General features: G+C 38.2%; 2 protein-coding genes across 2 annotated transcripts; one reads left to right on the top strand and one right to left on the bottom strand.

Annotated features, from left to right (window-relative positions):
• Positions 1-345: 345 nt before the first annotated feature.
• Positions 346-2,277, bottom strand: foxq2 (forkhead box Q2). Its single transcript, XM_019064547.2, has 2 exons — positions 1,418-2,277; positions 346-812 (listed from the first exon to the last, which is right to left on the bottom strand). The coding sequence occupies exons 1-2, from the start codon at positions 1,799-1,801 to the stop codon at positions 459-461; spliced, it is 738 nt and encodes a 245-aa protein (XP_018920092.2). The 5' UTR covers positions 1,802-2,277; the 3' UTR covers positions 346-458.
• A 2,822-nt stretch (positions 2,278-5,099) lies between these two features.
• On the top strand, positions 5,100-12,265 carry pias4a (protein inhibitor of activated STAT, 4a). Its single transcript, XM_019064538.2, has 11 exons — positions 5,100-5,255; positions 6,687-7,068; positions 7,175-7,259; positions 8,040-8,081; positions 8,173-8,263; positions 8,511-8,639; positions 8,737-8,842; positions 9,685-9,758; positions 10,523-10,683; positions 10,759-10,910; positions 11,527-12,265. The coding sequence occupies exons 1-11, from the start codon at positions 5,229-5,231 to the stop codon at positions 11,793-11,795; spliced, it is 1,518 nt and encodes a 505-aa protein (XP_018920083.2). The 5' UTR covers positions 5,100-5,228; the 3' UTR covers positions 11,796-12,265.
• Positions 12,266-14,472: the final 2,207 nt, after the last annotated feature.

The raw sequence follows: 14,472 nt of genomic DNA, 5'->3' as shown, positions 1-14,472 counted from the left end.
CTTCCTTATGGACCTCATAAGTTAAAACTCTAAAAGCATTTTTTAAATACATTTTATTTGACTTAATATTTGGTTTATTTATTCCAGGTTGAGTACATAATGTTGATTTACACAAAAAAGTATTGAGGCACTTACAATGGAAATAAATGTATTGTATGAGGTAAGTGCCTCATCGTAACCTCAATTATAATTTTTTTTTATGCAAATGAGTGACAAATGGAAATAATTTTTTGTAGTAATAAACATTGTCACAATATTCTAGGTATTGAACCTGGAATATTCCTTTAAGAAAATGCAATGAATAATAATAATTTAAAAAAATGCAACACTTTGTAAATACTTTCCGAATTTTATTCATTTTCGTTTTATGAACAGTTTTGGACTTGGCTTACAAAATATGTACAATTCAATTTCCAACACTTAAACAGCATGAAGAAATAATTTGAGTGTAGATCCGGTCATATCAGTCCATGAAGGGATGGTCTACGGTGTGTCGGAAGTGCAGCCCAGTTCCAGTACACTCTGGGCGAGAAGCAAATCAATGGATGCGTCGGTGGACAACACCAACATGGTGACCGTTTCAGGTGGCCGAGGTTTTGGTAATGCGCAGGTAGTGCGAAGGGCAGCTGCCCTGTTACTTTGCGAATCCTTCTCCGGGCACGTCGCCGGTGGTAGTCCCCGTTAGAGAAGTCTTGAAAGTTGGCTGGATGGATAGCCCAGAAATGGCCCTTGCCATTGTCACTGCGACCGGCTTTAATGAAGCACTCGTTCAAAGAGAGATTGTGTCTGACGCTGTTTCTCCAGTTCTTGTCCTGTTTAAAGAGTAGAGAAGGTGAATTCTGACTCATCTGAAAGTCAGAGATGATACTTTGACTTAATAATGAATAAGAGTTCTCAGAGCTGGACTACAATATCTTGCGAATCTGACCAACATTTTGATGTCACGATTCTCAAACTCACTTTTGCTTTTACAGATAAAAATCCATATGTTAATTTTCATCAGATTGTGGGATTCATAATCTTAATGTAAAATCATGTGACAGATAAGGATCCAAATATAAGGCTTTGTCAGATCACAAATTCATAATATTTGTTCTAGTCTGTTTCGTTCTCTTTCTTTGTGCAGTAGGTCTTCTGAAGAAGTGCTTTGCCAGTTCTGGAACATTTTGAGCACTTCAAGTAATGTTTAAACATTGTATTCAATGAACATTGTGTTCAAGAGCTACTGTTTGGTTAAATACAAATGGGAAAAGGTTGCAGGATGTCACTAAGAAGTATGTTGGTGAGCTGTAAGTTGTTGAACATCTTACAGATCTTTGACTTTTTGAAAGATTTGTGCAAACTTGCTTTAACCTAACCCCAACTTCCAGACAGAACTCTTTGAGGAAGCTTAGCTGCTTTCATGAAGATACGATACCTTGCTTTTGAAGTAAGGATAGTGATCCATGATCCACTGGTAAATATCACATAGCAGGAGCTTCTTTTCATCTGAATCCAGGATGGCCATGGAAATGAGGGCGATATAGGACTGCGCTTGCTTCTCGTTCGTTCGTTCACTCTTAATATTTGTCTTCTCGTGTTCTTCTTCACATCCTTTTTCTTCATTTTCCTGGTCCTCTGATTTTTCACTGTTCTGTTCTGAGAGAGTTTCGTTGACTGTGCTTTGAAGAGCTTCAGATGGAGGGCGATTGTCCTCTGGTTCTGCTCTCTCATTGTTGCGTCCTTTGTTGTACAACAGATATTCAATGGTGAACTGAAGTCCCAGTTGTTCTCGATTGCTGCGGCATGCGTTGTCCTCCATTTCTGTATTGTTAGATCTTGGAATCTGTGGCTTAAGTGGTCAAAAATCCAGTTTTTGGATCCCACTTTAAAACATGTTGTCCTGGTTCGAGTTTCTTTGTCTTTCCTGGTGTGTTCCGTCTTTTCAAGAAGTGCTGGTAAAGATTAGTCCAACAAACGATTAATTTGGTAGCAGATGTGACGTCAGTCTCTGAGGCATGCGTGAATCGAGTAAACAGGTAAATGCGTTCGTTAAGTTGTGTGTTTGTTCATTTAGCCACCTGTTCGGAAAAACAACACCACCACCAGTTGCAAATCTTCCAAGAAAGCCTCCTTCTAGAAGGACTTCTCTTGCAATAACCAGAGCGTTAACGCCACTTAATTTAAATGCTCCGCATATTTAACCACGCAATTAGAAGAAAAGTGGGGTACAAGAGAGTTAGAGGCAGGGGGGTCTAATTGTGGGGGATTATTTTTTATTAAACGAAGCAAATCTTTGTAATTACAAGAGATTACAGAGATTAATGTTTTTGATTAATGTAAATTGTCTTGGGTGGTGGATGCAGTGATACAACATGACCTCTGGGTGTGCTTATTCTGTTTTTGTTAAGTCTTTGGGACTAAAACAAAAGCATTTTGCATTTTAGTTTACTGTAACTTCAAAATGTAAAAATATTTTTAACAATCAGATTTCATGCACTAATGTCACAATGAAAATTAAAAATGATTACGTGGTATCTATGTTTATAATAAACATTTTTTTTTTTATTGTGTTTAATCGTTTAAGTTCAAGGTTTGGATACTGTGTGTTACAGAAACATTTGATACTCCCACTTTATTTAATTCCAAACAATATAGTTTTTTTTTTTTTTTTTATAAGTTTCATTATTTGCTTTATTTTATTTATTGTTAAGTGTTGCACTGTAAACATTTGAACCAAGATAAAACTTGGCAAATAAAATCTTCAATTGTAAAATATAATTTAGATACCACATGTGAACAAGCATGCTGTATTGGTTTCAGATTATCCAAATGAGTGCCTTTAAATTCTTTGTCAATTAGTTAATTATCTGTCTTATGAAGGTAGTGATTGGATTACATGTGAAACTGTGTTCCTGTTAAAGCCGCTGTTAGTGTGCTTGTTTGTCTGTTGTTGACCTAACACTTAAGCTGCCAATAATATTACTGGGAAACAATCTAATGTTCTCACTCAAAAGTTTGGACACGTGGGCTACAGCATATCACTATGACTCACATGCATATTTGACTTAAAATAACTGCAAGAACACACACACACATACACACACTCCACCCTATTAGTACTATATGCAGTCCTGTAATGGGAATCAAGGGTTAATCCAACGTTTTTTCATATAGTGCTTTTAATAATACAAATAAAGAAAAGAAAAGATTATAGTGCTACACACAATGACTGGTCTTTTCTCCAGAAAAATGTACTGTATATGCTTTTAATGTGTGATCTGTATGTGCCTTTAACACAGTTCCAACCCACAAAGACAATGCTGCTGAATGTTAATGCAAGGTTATTCTATAAAAATTAAATTTTTTAATATAAATATAAATATTTGTATATACTGTCTTATGCTGTTTGTTTTCTGATTAGAATTTTTGCTTTGGTAAATTGATGTATCGTTTATTTTACTTTAAATATATTTACATATTTTGAACACTTGTTACTTCTTTTCGTTGCTTTTTATGTCTGATTAGAAAGTAAGCACAATGCACTCTTTTCAATTGCTCTTTTTTTTCATTTTAAGTGCATGTACAATTCATTAATGTTGTCTGGAATTTAATAAAGAGCGATATAAAAATAAATCTAAAGTTTCTATTCACACGCAACCATCCAACAGAAGAGTATTATAAACTATTTATTTTAATAAACTATTAAAATTACAATAAATACAGAATTAATAAACAATCACAATTAAAAAAAAATTTTTTAATCACGTTTTGCCACCTTCCTAAATACAAAAAGCAACAGTGCTGTGTAGCTTTAACAAATCTTCCCCTAAAAAAAAACACTCTGAAATTCTTCCCACAAGAAGTTAAGAGTTAACATGGATTTTATGGAAGAACAGGTGGAATAGAATCACTGTCAGCTTTACAGATCAATGTTTTAAATAACCCTGGGGTGACTTTTGCTTGAGCCAAACCTAATTTTGTTACTTCATCTGTGTTGCTAGCTTGTGATTGAGCAATTTGTTATCCTATATTAGTAAATCTGTCAATTTCATTTGTTGTTGTCGTTTTTATTTTTTGTTTGACTTCTTGAAACTATAAAACCACAGACAACTTTTGTCAAGTCGTTTAGAGGCAAACCATTGTTGGACAGCAGCGCCATCTTCTGCCAAAACTGAACATGGTTTCCTCAAAGAAACAGTTCCGCCAATAATTAAAAGTTCCTTCATCTTTTAATGAGCTTACGTTGTTTAAAAACCCAACTTTCTTTCTTCAGTGAAACACACACACACACACACACACACACACACACAAAATGTAGACATACTCAGTCACCATTCACGTTCATAGTATGTTTCTCTATACAATGAGAGTGAAAGGAATGAGGATGTAATTCAGCCTAACATCTCCATCTGTGTTCCACTGAAGAAAGCAAGACATACGGGTTTGAAGCAACATGAGGGTGAACAAGTAGGGCTGAACTTAAGGACATTGTGTAAGGAACAATATACCTGTTTATTTCCTTGTTCTGCCTTATTTTTACCTCAGTTATCGACTTCAAACATTCTCTGCATCCCCTCCCCCACACATACAATAAAGAAAAACACGGGATGGAGTTTCCTGAGGATTGTGGATTCAGCCTCTTGTAGATTTTCCAGATCGGTTTACCCGACTGTCCTCAATGAACAAGTGTGTTTGTTGTAATATATTTAACAATAGATAGTTAACGCCTGCGAATATACTTCGGAGATGTTTTAGTGTGCTTCCGTAGTCATTTTAGGGCTGAAAATACACAAAGCATTCAGACCTCAATATCGTGGTTTTCCACAACACGTGAAGTGGATTTTCCCGCGCGGAATGGATCGAGTGGCGCCATGCGCTCCTGTTCCACTTGTCGCGGGTAACCCACCTCTCGCATCACATCTGAATGCAAGACGCAATGTGCTTTCGCTCTCACGCCAGACTATTAAAGTGGGCAAATCAGACTGTGAAGTTCAGGCGACGGTGGGTAGGTTTACAAGCACCAGAGGCCTATCAGAAAGGATAGACCTCGCTTCAAGTTCTCTTTTTTTGACCGCACTGTCCCTTTTAAAGCTCGCCGTGACGCCTCTTCGCGAACGACCCCGCCTACTTATGGAGAATCCGCCGTGCTGATTGGACAATGGCGGCGGTCTTCGAACGCCTTCTCGGCTTCTCATTGGCCAGCCGCTGCCTTTCGCTTCAGGCTCTCGCGGGGCTGCTGTGCGAAGATGGCGGCCGAACTGGTAGAAGCGATGGTGAGTAGATGAGATTTTTTTAAATAGTGAAAGTAAAAGGAGCCAGGCGAGTTAGAAGCGGTGCTTATTCAAACAACTTGAGTTCAATTTCATACTGTCGTATTTGGTGCTCATTCAGGACTAGTGGCAGTCTGTAAAGTGCGTTGGCAATATGTATAAGTGTGTATGTGAATGGTTGTGCCTCGAAACCCAATGAACTGTTTATGTATCCAGAATATTTGGCGCGTTCTAACGATAGATTCTAATTTTTGAACGTTCTGAATGTGCATTTGGTGTCCGAAACGCAGTTTGGTTAGACAGCTCACCAGGCTTTGAGACCAAAGCTAGTGTGTCTGTGTGCGCGCGCGCTCGCGAGGGCGCGCTGCCTGTGGAAATTTAATGATTAGTCTGCACAATGCAAAATAACAAAACAGGCTCTGCCTTTTCTAATCCCATGTGCATTTTCTCCATGTAGCTGTAAAAATAAACACCATTCCACATTTTGGCAGTGCTGTAGGTTAATGTTTAGGTATATGCATGTGGGTTGCTTGAAAAGATAAATCATTTTCATAAATTTTCATTCGTGCAGTATCGTTTTACTACTGAACACCTGCATATAATCGCATCCAGTGCTGATATTCATTACTACAGCGTGCTTATGAATGTGCTCTGAACCTCATATTGTTTTACCTGTTTTGCAGAACTGATTTCTGTGTGGTGTTTATATGGAGAGTGTCATTGGTCTGCAGTGGGTTAAGTCATGGTGAACTAGAGATTGAGGTCATTTTGAAGCTTGAGGATTGTTTTGGCATTGAATTTGGAAAGTCAAAGCAATATAAACAACTTTTTAAAAGTATTGAGGATTTTGAGTAGTTTTTAAATTTTAATAGATAACTTTATGTACACATACTATAGAGAAGACGAATACTTGTTGCGGAAGTTACGTGCGATAAACATTTTAATTTGAATTTATGGCTGTTAATGCGTCTATTTAGGCTGGGACGAATAATGCATACACCAGTGGGACAGATTTTTTTTTTAAGGAGAGGTGTTCTAATTTCCAAAGACAACTGCCCAGACAAGAAGATTCCAGAGATTTCCGGAGTATTCTGCTGAGCAACAGTGAATATCAAATAAAGAATCCAGACTAGGCTCTCTTGTATTCTTCTGTTTGGTGTTTATTGACTGACTTTTCTGTTACAAGCAGTTTAGAAACAAAGTTGCGCAGAGCTGCTTTGTTTTTATGTGATGTATGTTTGTTTTTCTGTTTTTTGTGAAAACTGGACCGTTGTTTAATTTTTTGTTTTTGAGCTGTTGTGTGTGAGTCCTGGGTTCTCAATTTGTTCTCTTTTCGGGAATCAAACCCACAACCCTTTGATTCATAACCTAGAAATTGAACTCTCTAATTAATTTCCCCATTTCTCATTCTCTTGGGTTGTTTTGTCTCTTCAGAACATGGTGAAGAGTTTCCGTGTGTCTGATCTGCAGACGCTGTTGGCCTCAATGGGCCGCAGTAAAAGCGGGTTGAAGCAGGATTTAGTGGGAAGAGCTCTTAGGCTTGTGCAGACAGAATACAGTCCGGAGCTGCTAAAGAATGTTCGACAGCTCTATGAGACGCGCTTCCCCAAATCCTCGGCCTGGCTGGCGGCCAGGCGGCCTGAGTCTGTGCCCGTAAACTATCCTGCCCTTAACTCCTCGCCCAGAGGCACGGCCCAGGGCACAGACTACCTCAACGGCATCCCCAAACCGGCGGCGCCTCCTGCAGCAGAAGTCAAATTGGTGCCCCTGCCATTCTACCACAACCTAGAAACACTGCTGCCACCCACAGAACTAAGTGAGTCCCATTATTATGAATAAATAATGGCCCAGTTATAATAGGTGTGCCTAGCCGTTGAGGAGGAAATCCCTTGAGCTAATTCTGTTTTTGCCACTCTCTGCAGTCGCTCAGAACAGCGAGAAGCTGCAAGAAAGTCAATGCGTTTTTGAATTAACACCAGGTCAAGTGGAACAGATCCGGAACTCCAGGTAAGAAATGTACAAGTCATCTTGCTAATTGGTGGATTTATTTAGCAGTCAGTTGATGGGCAATAATAACAGTGCTGATGTTTAGGAAATCAGGGTGTATTGTTAATATATACGTAATGTAATTTAATGACAGATAATGAGCAGGCCTATTTGGATGATGACCGTGCAGAACAGATACTCACAGACGCCCAATGTTCACGTTTCAGCACAGCTTCACTTTTTCTTTCGTTTATTATTTCGGCTACACTTATTTGTAATTAGCTAAACATATCTTAAGTACAAGGATTTAAAAATAGATGTACAACTTATTTTTAGTAAGAATAAAAATATATATATATATATATATATTTTTATGGAATATTTATATATCCTTTGCAAGAAAAAGGGCTATTTTTTCATTTGCAGTAACAACTTGAAATTATACAGCTGTAAATCATAAATATTTATGCTAGAAGAGGTTCCAGTAAGAATTCTTTTTTTTAAAGCAAGATTAATTCCATTAGACACAATCCCCCAGTTTTTTTCTCTAAAAATTGCGTTGTGTTATGTCTATATAATAATTTAACTATGTAATAGTAATTTACAAATTAAAATATACCATTATTATTTATTGGCAATTACTTTTGATTAATGTTGACAATCTCAATATATCCAAATATCAGTCATGAGTCTACCTGGCCGTTTTTTTTTTTAATTTTTTTTTTACTGAAAGTACAAAAGAATATAAAGCATCTTTAATTGTGTTTACTCACAATATTTTTTGTACCTGCTCATGCACAGTGAACTTCGCCCAGGAATGAAATCAGTTCAAGTGGTTCTCAGGTACGTCATTCAGCTAAATCATGTCTGTACATCACGTTTTGGCGTCAGAGATGCATTTATTGCATGCTAACATGTCCTGTTCTTCTCCTAGAATCTGCTACACAGACTCTATCGGTGTTCAGGAGGACCAATATCCTCCCAATATTGCTGTGAAAGTGAATCAGTCCTACTGTCATGTGCCGGTAAGTGTTGTGAATTTGATTAGGCTGAAAGAACAGGGAGTGTGGTGTTTCACCACTCAGGATTATCGTAAATCTGAAGCCCTTTATATAAATAAACTTTTTAGCATTTTCTCAGCATCACATAAACAAAATTAGAATTAACTTTCTGAATGTGTCTGTTGTGTGTTAAATTGTTTTCTTAGAATGTTGTATATCTTGTTGCTGTAAATTATGAATTTGTTTATTTACATTACTTCTTTTTGTTCAGGGTTACTATCCCTCCAATAAACCGGGTGTTGAGCCACGTCGGCCCTGTCGACCCGTCAACATCACGCCATGGTTACACCTCTCCACAGTCACTAACAGAGTCACCATCACATGGGGCAACTTTGGAAAGGTACAGAGACTTCATACAAAGACCTATCGGTATTTATAAATGAACACGTTAGATGAAGTTGAGTGTGTTCTTGCTGAGCACTGTGTTTTGGATGCAGCGGTACTCGGTGGCTGTGTACCTGGTGAGGGTGTTCACATCTGGAGAGCTCTTCAACCAGCTGAAGCATTGCTCAGTCGAGAGTCCTGATCGTTGTCGTGAACGCAGTAAGTTTCTCACCTTGACCAAACATTACATGATCAGTGGCTACCCTTGAAACCCTATATGGAAACCGGAGCAAAAAAGTTGAAATCATTTGAAGGTTTTTTTTTTATGTATTCTCAGGCTTTTAATTAATAAAACGAATTTATCACAACAACAAAAAGTGGTTCACTAGTTCCTTGCGTCATCCTTTTAACAATTTGCTATGTGGTAGTTTCAATTCCTGCTAAAGAGTCAGGTTATATATAAACACTAAACCCTATTTATTTAAATAATACATTCAAAAGCATGGGATTAGTAAGGTGTTGCTATTTTTTTTTTTTTTTTTTTTTTAATTAATACTTTTGTTCTCTTGTTGTGCACTTTCCACACAAAACAATTAAGCAGCACAACTGTTAGCACTGATGATATGAAATGTTTAAGTAGCAAATCAGTATATCAGAATGATTTCTGAAGGATCATGTGACACTGAAGACTGGAGTAAAGATGCTAAAAATCAGCTTTATCATCACAGGAATAAATTACATTTTAAAAATATATATAAAATTGAAAACTTTAAATGTTATTTAAATATTTTGCAATATTACTATTTTTAATTGTATGAATGTGCATATGAAGAGTTTTTGCAAAAACGTAACTCCGTATTTATTAATATTCATAAATCATTTATTGTGCTATCATGTTTTTGTGTTTTCTGTTAGTTAGCTATATTTTTTGTAGCTATTATTATTTAATCAAAACAATCCAACTGCAGTTTGATATTAATTGGAATGCAGAATAAAAAAAAAACATGATTATTGTACATTTTTGCAAATAAATTGAAAAATCTTTATTTGTATGTACACAGTTCAAGACAAGCTACGTTTTGATCCTGAAAGTGAGATCGCCACTACAGGACTGCGAGTGTCCCTCATCTGTCCTGTAAGTGTCCTGTTTTTGTCTTTAGCCACTTTTCCACCAAAATTACTTGGAACTGTTTGTCCCAGGAACCTTTTCCCCCCCCAGACCTGTTGCTGTCTGCGTTTCCATCATGGTCTAAAGTACCGTGAAGAATAGACCAATAATCTGGTACCAAGTACGCAAATTTCGCACTTGCATCCTCGGTAGTTCGGACTTTGCGAGTTTGACTCCGGAGTGTGAACTCATGGATGGGACGACGCAAATCCAGTTATTCTGCAAATAATAACCAGTGATTCCGTCAGGAAAAATGCGCACTGAGCGCCCGTTGATCAAGTGGAGCTCACGTCTCCGAAATCTGCTAAACATTTTCAAACAGGTGCTGTCTTTATAAATAAACCGCAGATTTAGATTTTTAAACAACTACATTCTCGCCTGAAATACTTTTAAAACTACATTTCATGACACAATAACAAGTATATTTTGAAAATTATCAGAATAAATGGTGGTTGAAATACAATGCTGCGTGAACTCAACCAATCAGCATGTTTAGCGCCCAAGTCCCGCCCCCCAAAATTTCCGGACCTTTGAAAAAGTACTACCTCACGAGCAGGGACTTTCTGAGGGGCAAATTTTTACCCGGAACTTTATTAGATCCTGGTTCCTGCAGTGGAAACACACAGAGTACCGGTCCAAAGTCCCTAGTTCCTGGGGAAAATTCCTGTGATGGAAACAGGGCTTTTTATGTGGAATCAGATATGGATCTAATACGTGTCTTTTAAATGCAGCTGGTAAAGATGAGACTTGGAGTGCCATGTCGAGTGCTCACCTGCGCCCACCTGCAGTGTTTTGACGCTGTCTTTTTCCTGCAAATGAATGAAAAGAAACCCACGTGGACCTGTCCCGTATGTGACAAACCTGCGCCCTTTGAGCTTCTAACTATTGATGGGTAGGCACAGTTACTCAGATTCCTTGCTTCTAACAGACTCTGGCAGTAAAACTCACCGAACGTGACTCATTTCAGGTTGCTGTCCGAGATCCTTAAAGAGACGCCGGAGGATGTGGAGGAGATTGAGTATTTGACTGATGGCTCATGGAGGCCAATCAGGGATGAGAAAGAGAAGGAAAGAGAGCGGGAAAACAGCCGCACACCTGACTATCCTGTGGTGGATATATGTAAGAAGGTTTCCTTCCTTCTGAATTGGGACCCTGGACCACAAAACCAATCATAAGGGTCATTTTTTTTTAAATTTAGATTTATACATAATCTGAAAGTGGAATAAATAAGCTTTCCATTGATGTATGGTTTGTTAGGACAATATTTAGCCGAGATACAACTATTTGAAAATCGAAATACTGAGAAACCACCTTTAAAGCTGTCCAAATGAAGTTCTTAGCAATGCATATTACTAATCAATTATTAAGTTTTGATATATTTACGGTAGGAAATGTAAAAAATATCTTCATGGAACATGGTCTTTACTTAATGTCCTAATGATTTTTGCCTTAAAAGAAAAATCGATCATTTTGACCCACACAACGTATTTTTGGCTATTGCTACAAATATAACTGTGCTACTTACATTGACATTTGCATTTAGCCGACGCTTTTATCCTAAGCGACTTACAGTGCATTCAGGCTATAAATTTTTTTTTTCAAGTATAGAATGCATACTATCTTACTGGTTTTGTGGTTCAGGGTCACAAATTACATTTCAACACATTTAGCTTGCATAATACTGCATATTTTTAAGTATTTAATGAGAAATAATGGGCCTTAACTTTCATCCAAGGTGTTCCTGAGGCGAACGGCCACTCCCCAGCACACAGCGGCACAAACCAGACTGGGAAGTCTGGATCGGGTGGTGCGTCGGCAGGAACCGGTGGCACCAGCGCCGGGTCGGGAGGTGGAGTCGTGGTGGATCTGACTCTGGATGACTCTTCGGAGGAAGAAGGAGGGGGCGGAGCTGAGGACAGCGAGGACACGGATGACAGCCAGGACAGCCCCGCCCCTAAAAGGGGCAGATATGATTATGACAAAGACCTGGTCACCGCGTACTGAGGCTGGCAGGACACTTAAGACTTGTTGGGGGGGGTGGGATGTAGATGGGATCTGAGCCTTGGAAATTCAAGAAACATGTCCCCGTGTCCTCTCCCAAATGCATACACACATGCACTCACACAGACATGCACACTCATGTGCTGCTGACCTCTGGAGCAGTCGGGCATCACATTGACAAACTTGTAGATGCCTCGTAAAGCCATTCCCAATCATTCACTGCATCTTAATACTGTATTCTCCCTTTAAAGACCATGGAAGAGTAACACCACCTTCAGTTCTACTCTATCGTCCTCGACTTCCTCTCCACTTTGTGTTCTGACAGGTTTAAACATCCTGGGCATTTAAGATCTTGCCAGTTTTAGTTTTATATGGAGCTGTTCAGGCCTTCAAAACAGTGTGAGACAAGCCACAGTATCCTTCGGGTTGAGATCATCCAACCATTTGCAACCTATTTAGAGGCGTTTTCTGTTGTTTTTTGTTATTGGTTCACATAAAATGTTTAAGTTAGCTGTTTTAATGTGATTTGGAGACATTTCTGACAAATTTCCATCTCATATATTTTTAATTTGTCCACAGAAGTTGACAAGCTACCTCAGTCTAACAGTGAACTTGACCAGACCAGAGGGTTATTGAAAGGGTGTTAAACCCCTTATTTGATTTTTTTTTTATTTGTGTGTGTGTAGTTTTGTTTTCAATCCCTTTTTGTTTTTCATGTGCAGCAACACTGGAGAGGCATCATGCATTGCTCTTTATTTTGTGCTTGCTCATTTAGACATCATATTAAAAACGATTCTGACTCGAGCAACGAGTTTTCCAGTCCAATCTGTCGGTCAACTAGTGTGTACTGACTGAATGTAGTGCGCTGATCGACACTCAGTTCAGAAAGAATAAAGGTTTGACATCGACAGTCCTTTTGAGATGCTTGTCAGCGAGTAAATACTGTACGATAGCTAATGTATTATTTCTGAACATTTAATAGAAAATCGCTGTATTTTTTGTGTTTATATGGTTGATGAATTCATGTCTAAATGTAGTTTGCTGCTTTAATCAGTTGGAAGAGAGGACAAAGAGTTATTTTAGGTTTCTTTTAGACATGACTGTAGTAAATGATTAGGTTTATCTAGCAGGGGAGCTGACGTTGTTGGCAAAATACCTGAATTTTATTTGCCTGAACTTAAAACCAGTTTTCTTCACTTTACATTTTTTTTTTCCCAGTTTAGATGAATTGCTGATTTGTTTGAGCCCATTGTATGGAGGACGTTCGTGTTCATTTCAGCCGGTTGAGGAGGTGTTGACATTTGCATATTGTTTTGTGGACATCACAACAGGCACGGATTTTACATGCTCTTTAATTTGTCGTCAGAACATGTATTTATTAACTTAACAGTTTTTGCCTCATTTAATTGAATTAAGTTTGGTGTTTTTGTGCTTTTTACGAGGCGTTTCGCAGCAATTTCATGAGTTTCCAGCATGTTGCTTTGTGATGGTAATTAACGCTGTGTCCTCTCACGGCCTGCTGTTGTACGTGCACATTCAGCCATTTGCAACAGTCCGAACATAAGGGGGCTTAGTCAGGACTATGCAGACTTGACCTAAACCTCAGAAGAATTAAACTCCCGCTAAACGACCAAACACAAATGGCACATCATAGACGGCTGATCTGTTGAGGAGGACTCAGGGATGACGTGTTCTACTTGTCTTTACATTTTCTTCTCAGTCAAACTTGACACTCGAACCAGGTTCCAGCATCATGTACAATATTACCTTCACCATCAGGTCGCGTAGGGCAGTCTAGGTTTCTGATCTGGAACTTAAGATGTACTTTGCGTATGAATATTGCTGTGTATAGCATATTTTGTTGTCCTCCGAGGTTTCAGAGAAAATCACTGTACTAAGCTTACTAGTGGTAATTTAAAAGGTGTTTTTTTTTTTTTTTTCTTCTCCATCATCCTTTTTTCAACTAATCCTGAATTCTAACTTGAATACTCAGTACTGTATCCTATCTGTGGCTGGGAATTTCTCAAAATAAGAATACCACCATGAAGGGTTAAATTACTTGTAATCTTAGGTTTATCTTTGAGTCGGCATGGTCTTCCATCTTCTCTTCATGACAGCCCAATTTTTTCCCCCCCTTTTCTTTATAATTTGAAAGCGTAAACAGTGCTGCAGTTGACAGTTTCACATAATAAGCCCTTAAAGTAGTATGTTCCCCTAAACTTGACCACACTTTTGTGATTTTTCACATTTAAGGTAAGGAACTTCTTAAATAGACTTCCATCTTTAGATGCCTAGAATGATCTGTTAGATGTGGATAAAGTGTACATTTGCTTACAATGAAAAGATAAATGGATAGTGATTGACGACAATATATTTCCAGCTCAGAGGTGAAGCCAGGTGAGGTTGAAGTGGGGTTTTTTTTTTGGGAATGGAGGCATCCCCTCTTATTACAGTGCTTAAGACAGCATGGGCAGTGGCTTGCAGTTCTTGATGTAAATGTTTTGTTTGTGTCTTTTATATGTTCATATTAAAAGCCAATAAAAATAATAATATTTTATCAAGTTTTGAATTGCATCCAGTTGCTCCAGTGGGCGGGCACAGATTCATTGTTATTGGCTACTCTCAACCCTTCTTGAGGAAAATGTAAATTGGTGACCTAAAGTGGGATTTGACAACAGGA

Source organism: Cyprinus carpio, chromosome B22 (genome assembly GCF_018340385.1).
Source record: "Cyprinus carpio isolate SPL01 chromosome B22, ASM1834038v1, whole genome shotgun sequence".
Lineage (NCBI taxonomy): Eukaryota > Metazoa > Chordata > Actinopteri > Cypriniformes > Cyprinidae > Cyprinus > Cyprinus carpio.
Note: the sequence above shows the minus strand (reverse complement) of the source record. Positions and strands in the feature narration are given on the sequence as shown.

Coding starts and splice junctions, on each gene's coding strand:
- foxq2 (XM_019064547.2), bottom strand. CDS start 1,801: ATGGAGGACAACGCATGCCGCAGCAATCGAGAACAACTGGGACTTCAG. Junction 813..1,417: donor ATCCTTACTTCAAAAGCAAG/GTATCGTATCTT, acceptor CTCTTTAAACAG/GACAAGAACTGGAGAAACAG.
- pias4a (XM_019064538.2), top strand. CDS start 5,229: ATGGCGGCCGAACTGGTAGAAGCGATG. Junction 7,069..7,174: donor GCTGCCACCCACAGAACTAA/GTGAGTCCCATT, acceptor CACTCTCTGCAG/TCGCTCAGAACAGCGAGAAG. Junction 8,082..8,172: donor TCAGTTCAAGTGGTTCTCAG/GTACGTCATTCA, acceptor TTCTTCTCCTAG/AATCTGCTACACAGACTCTA.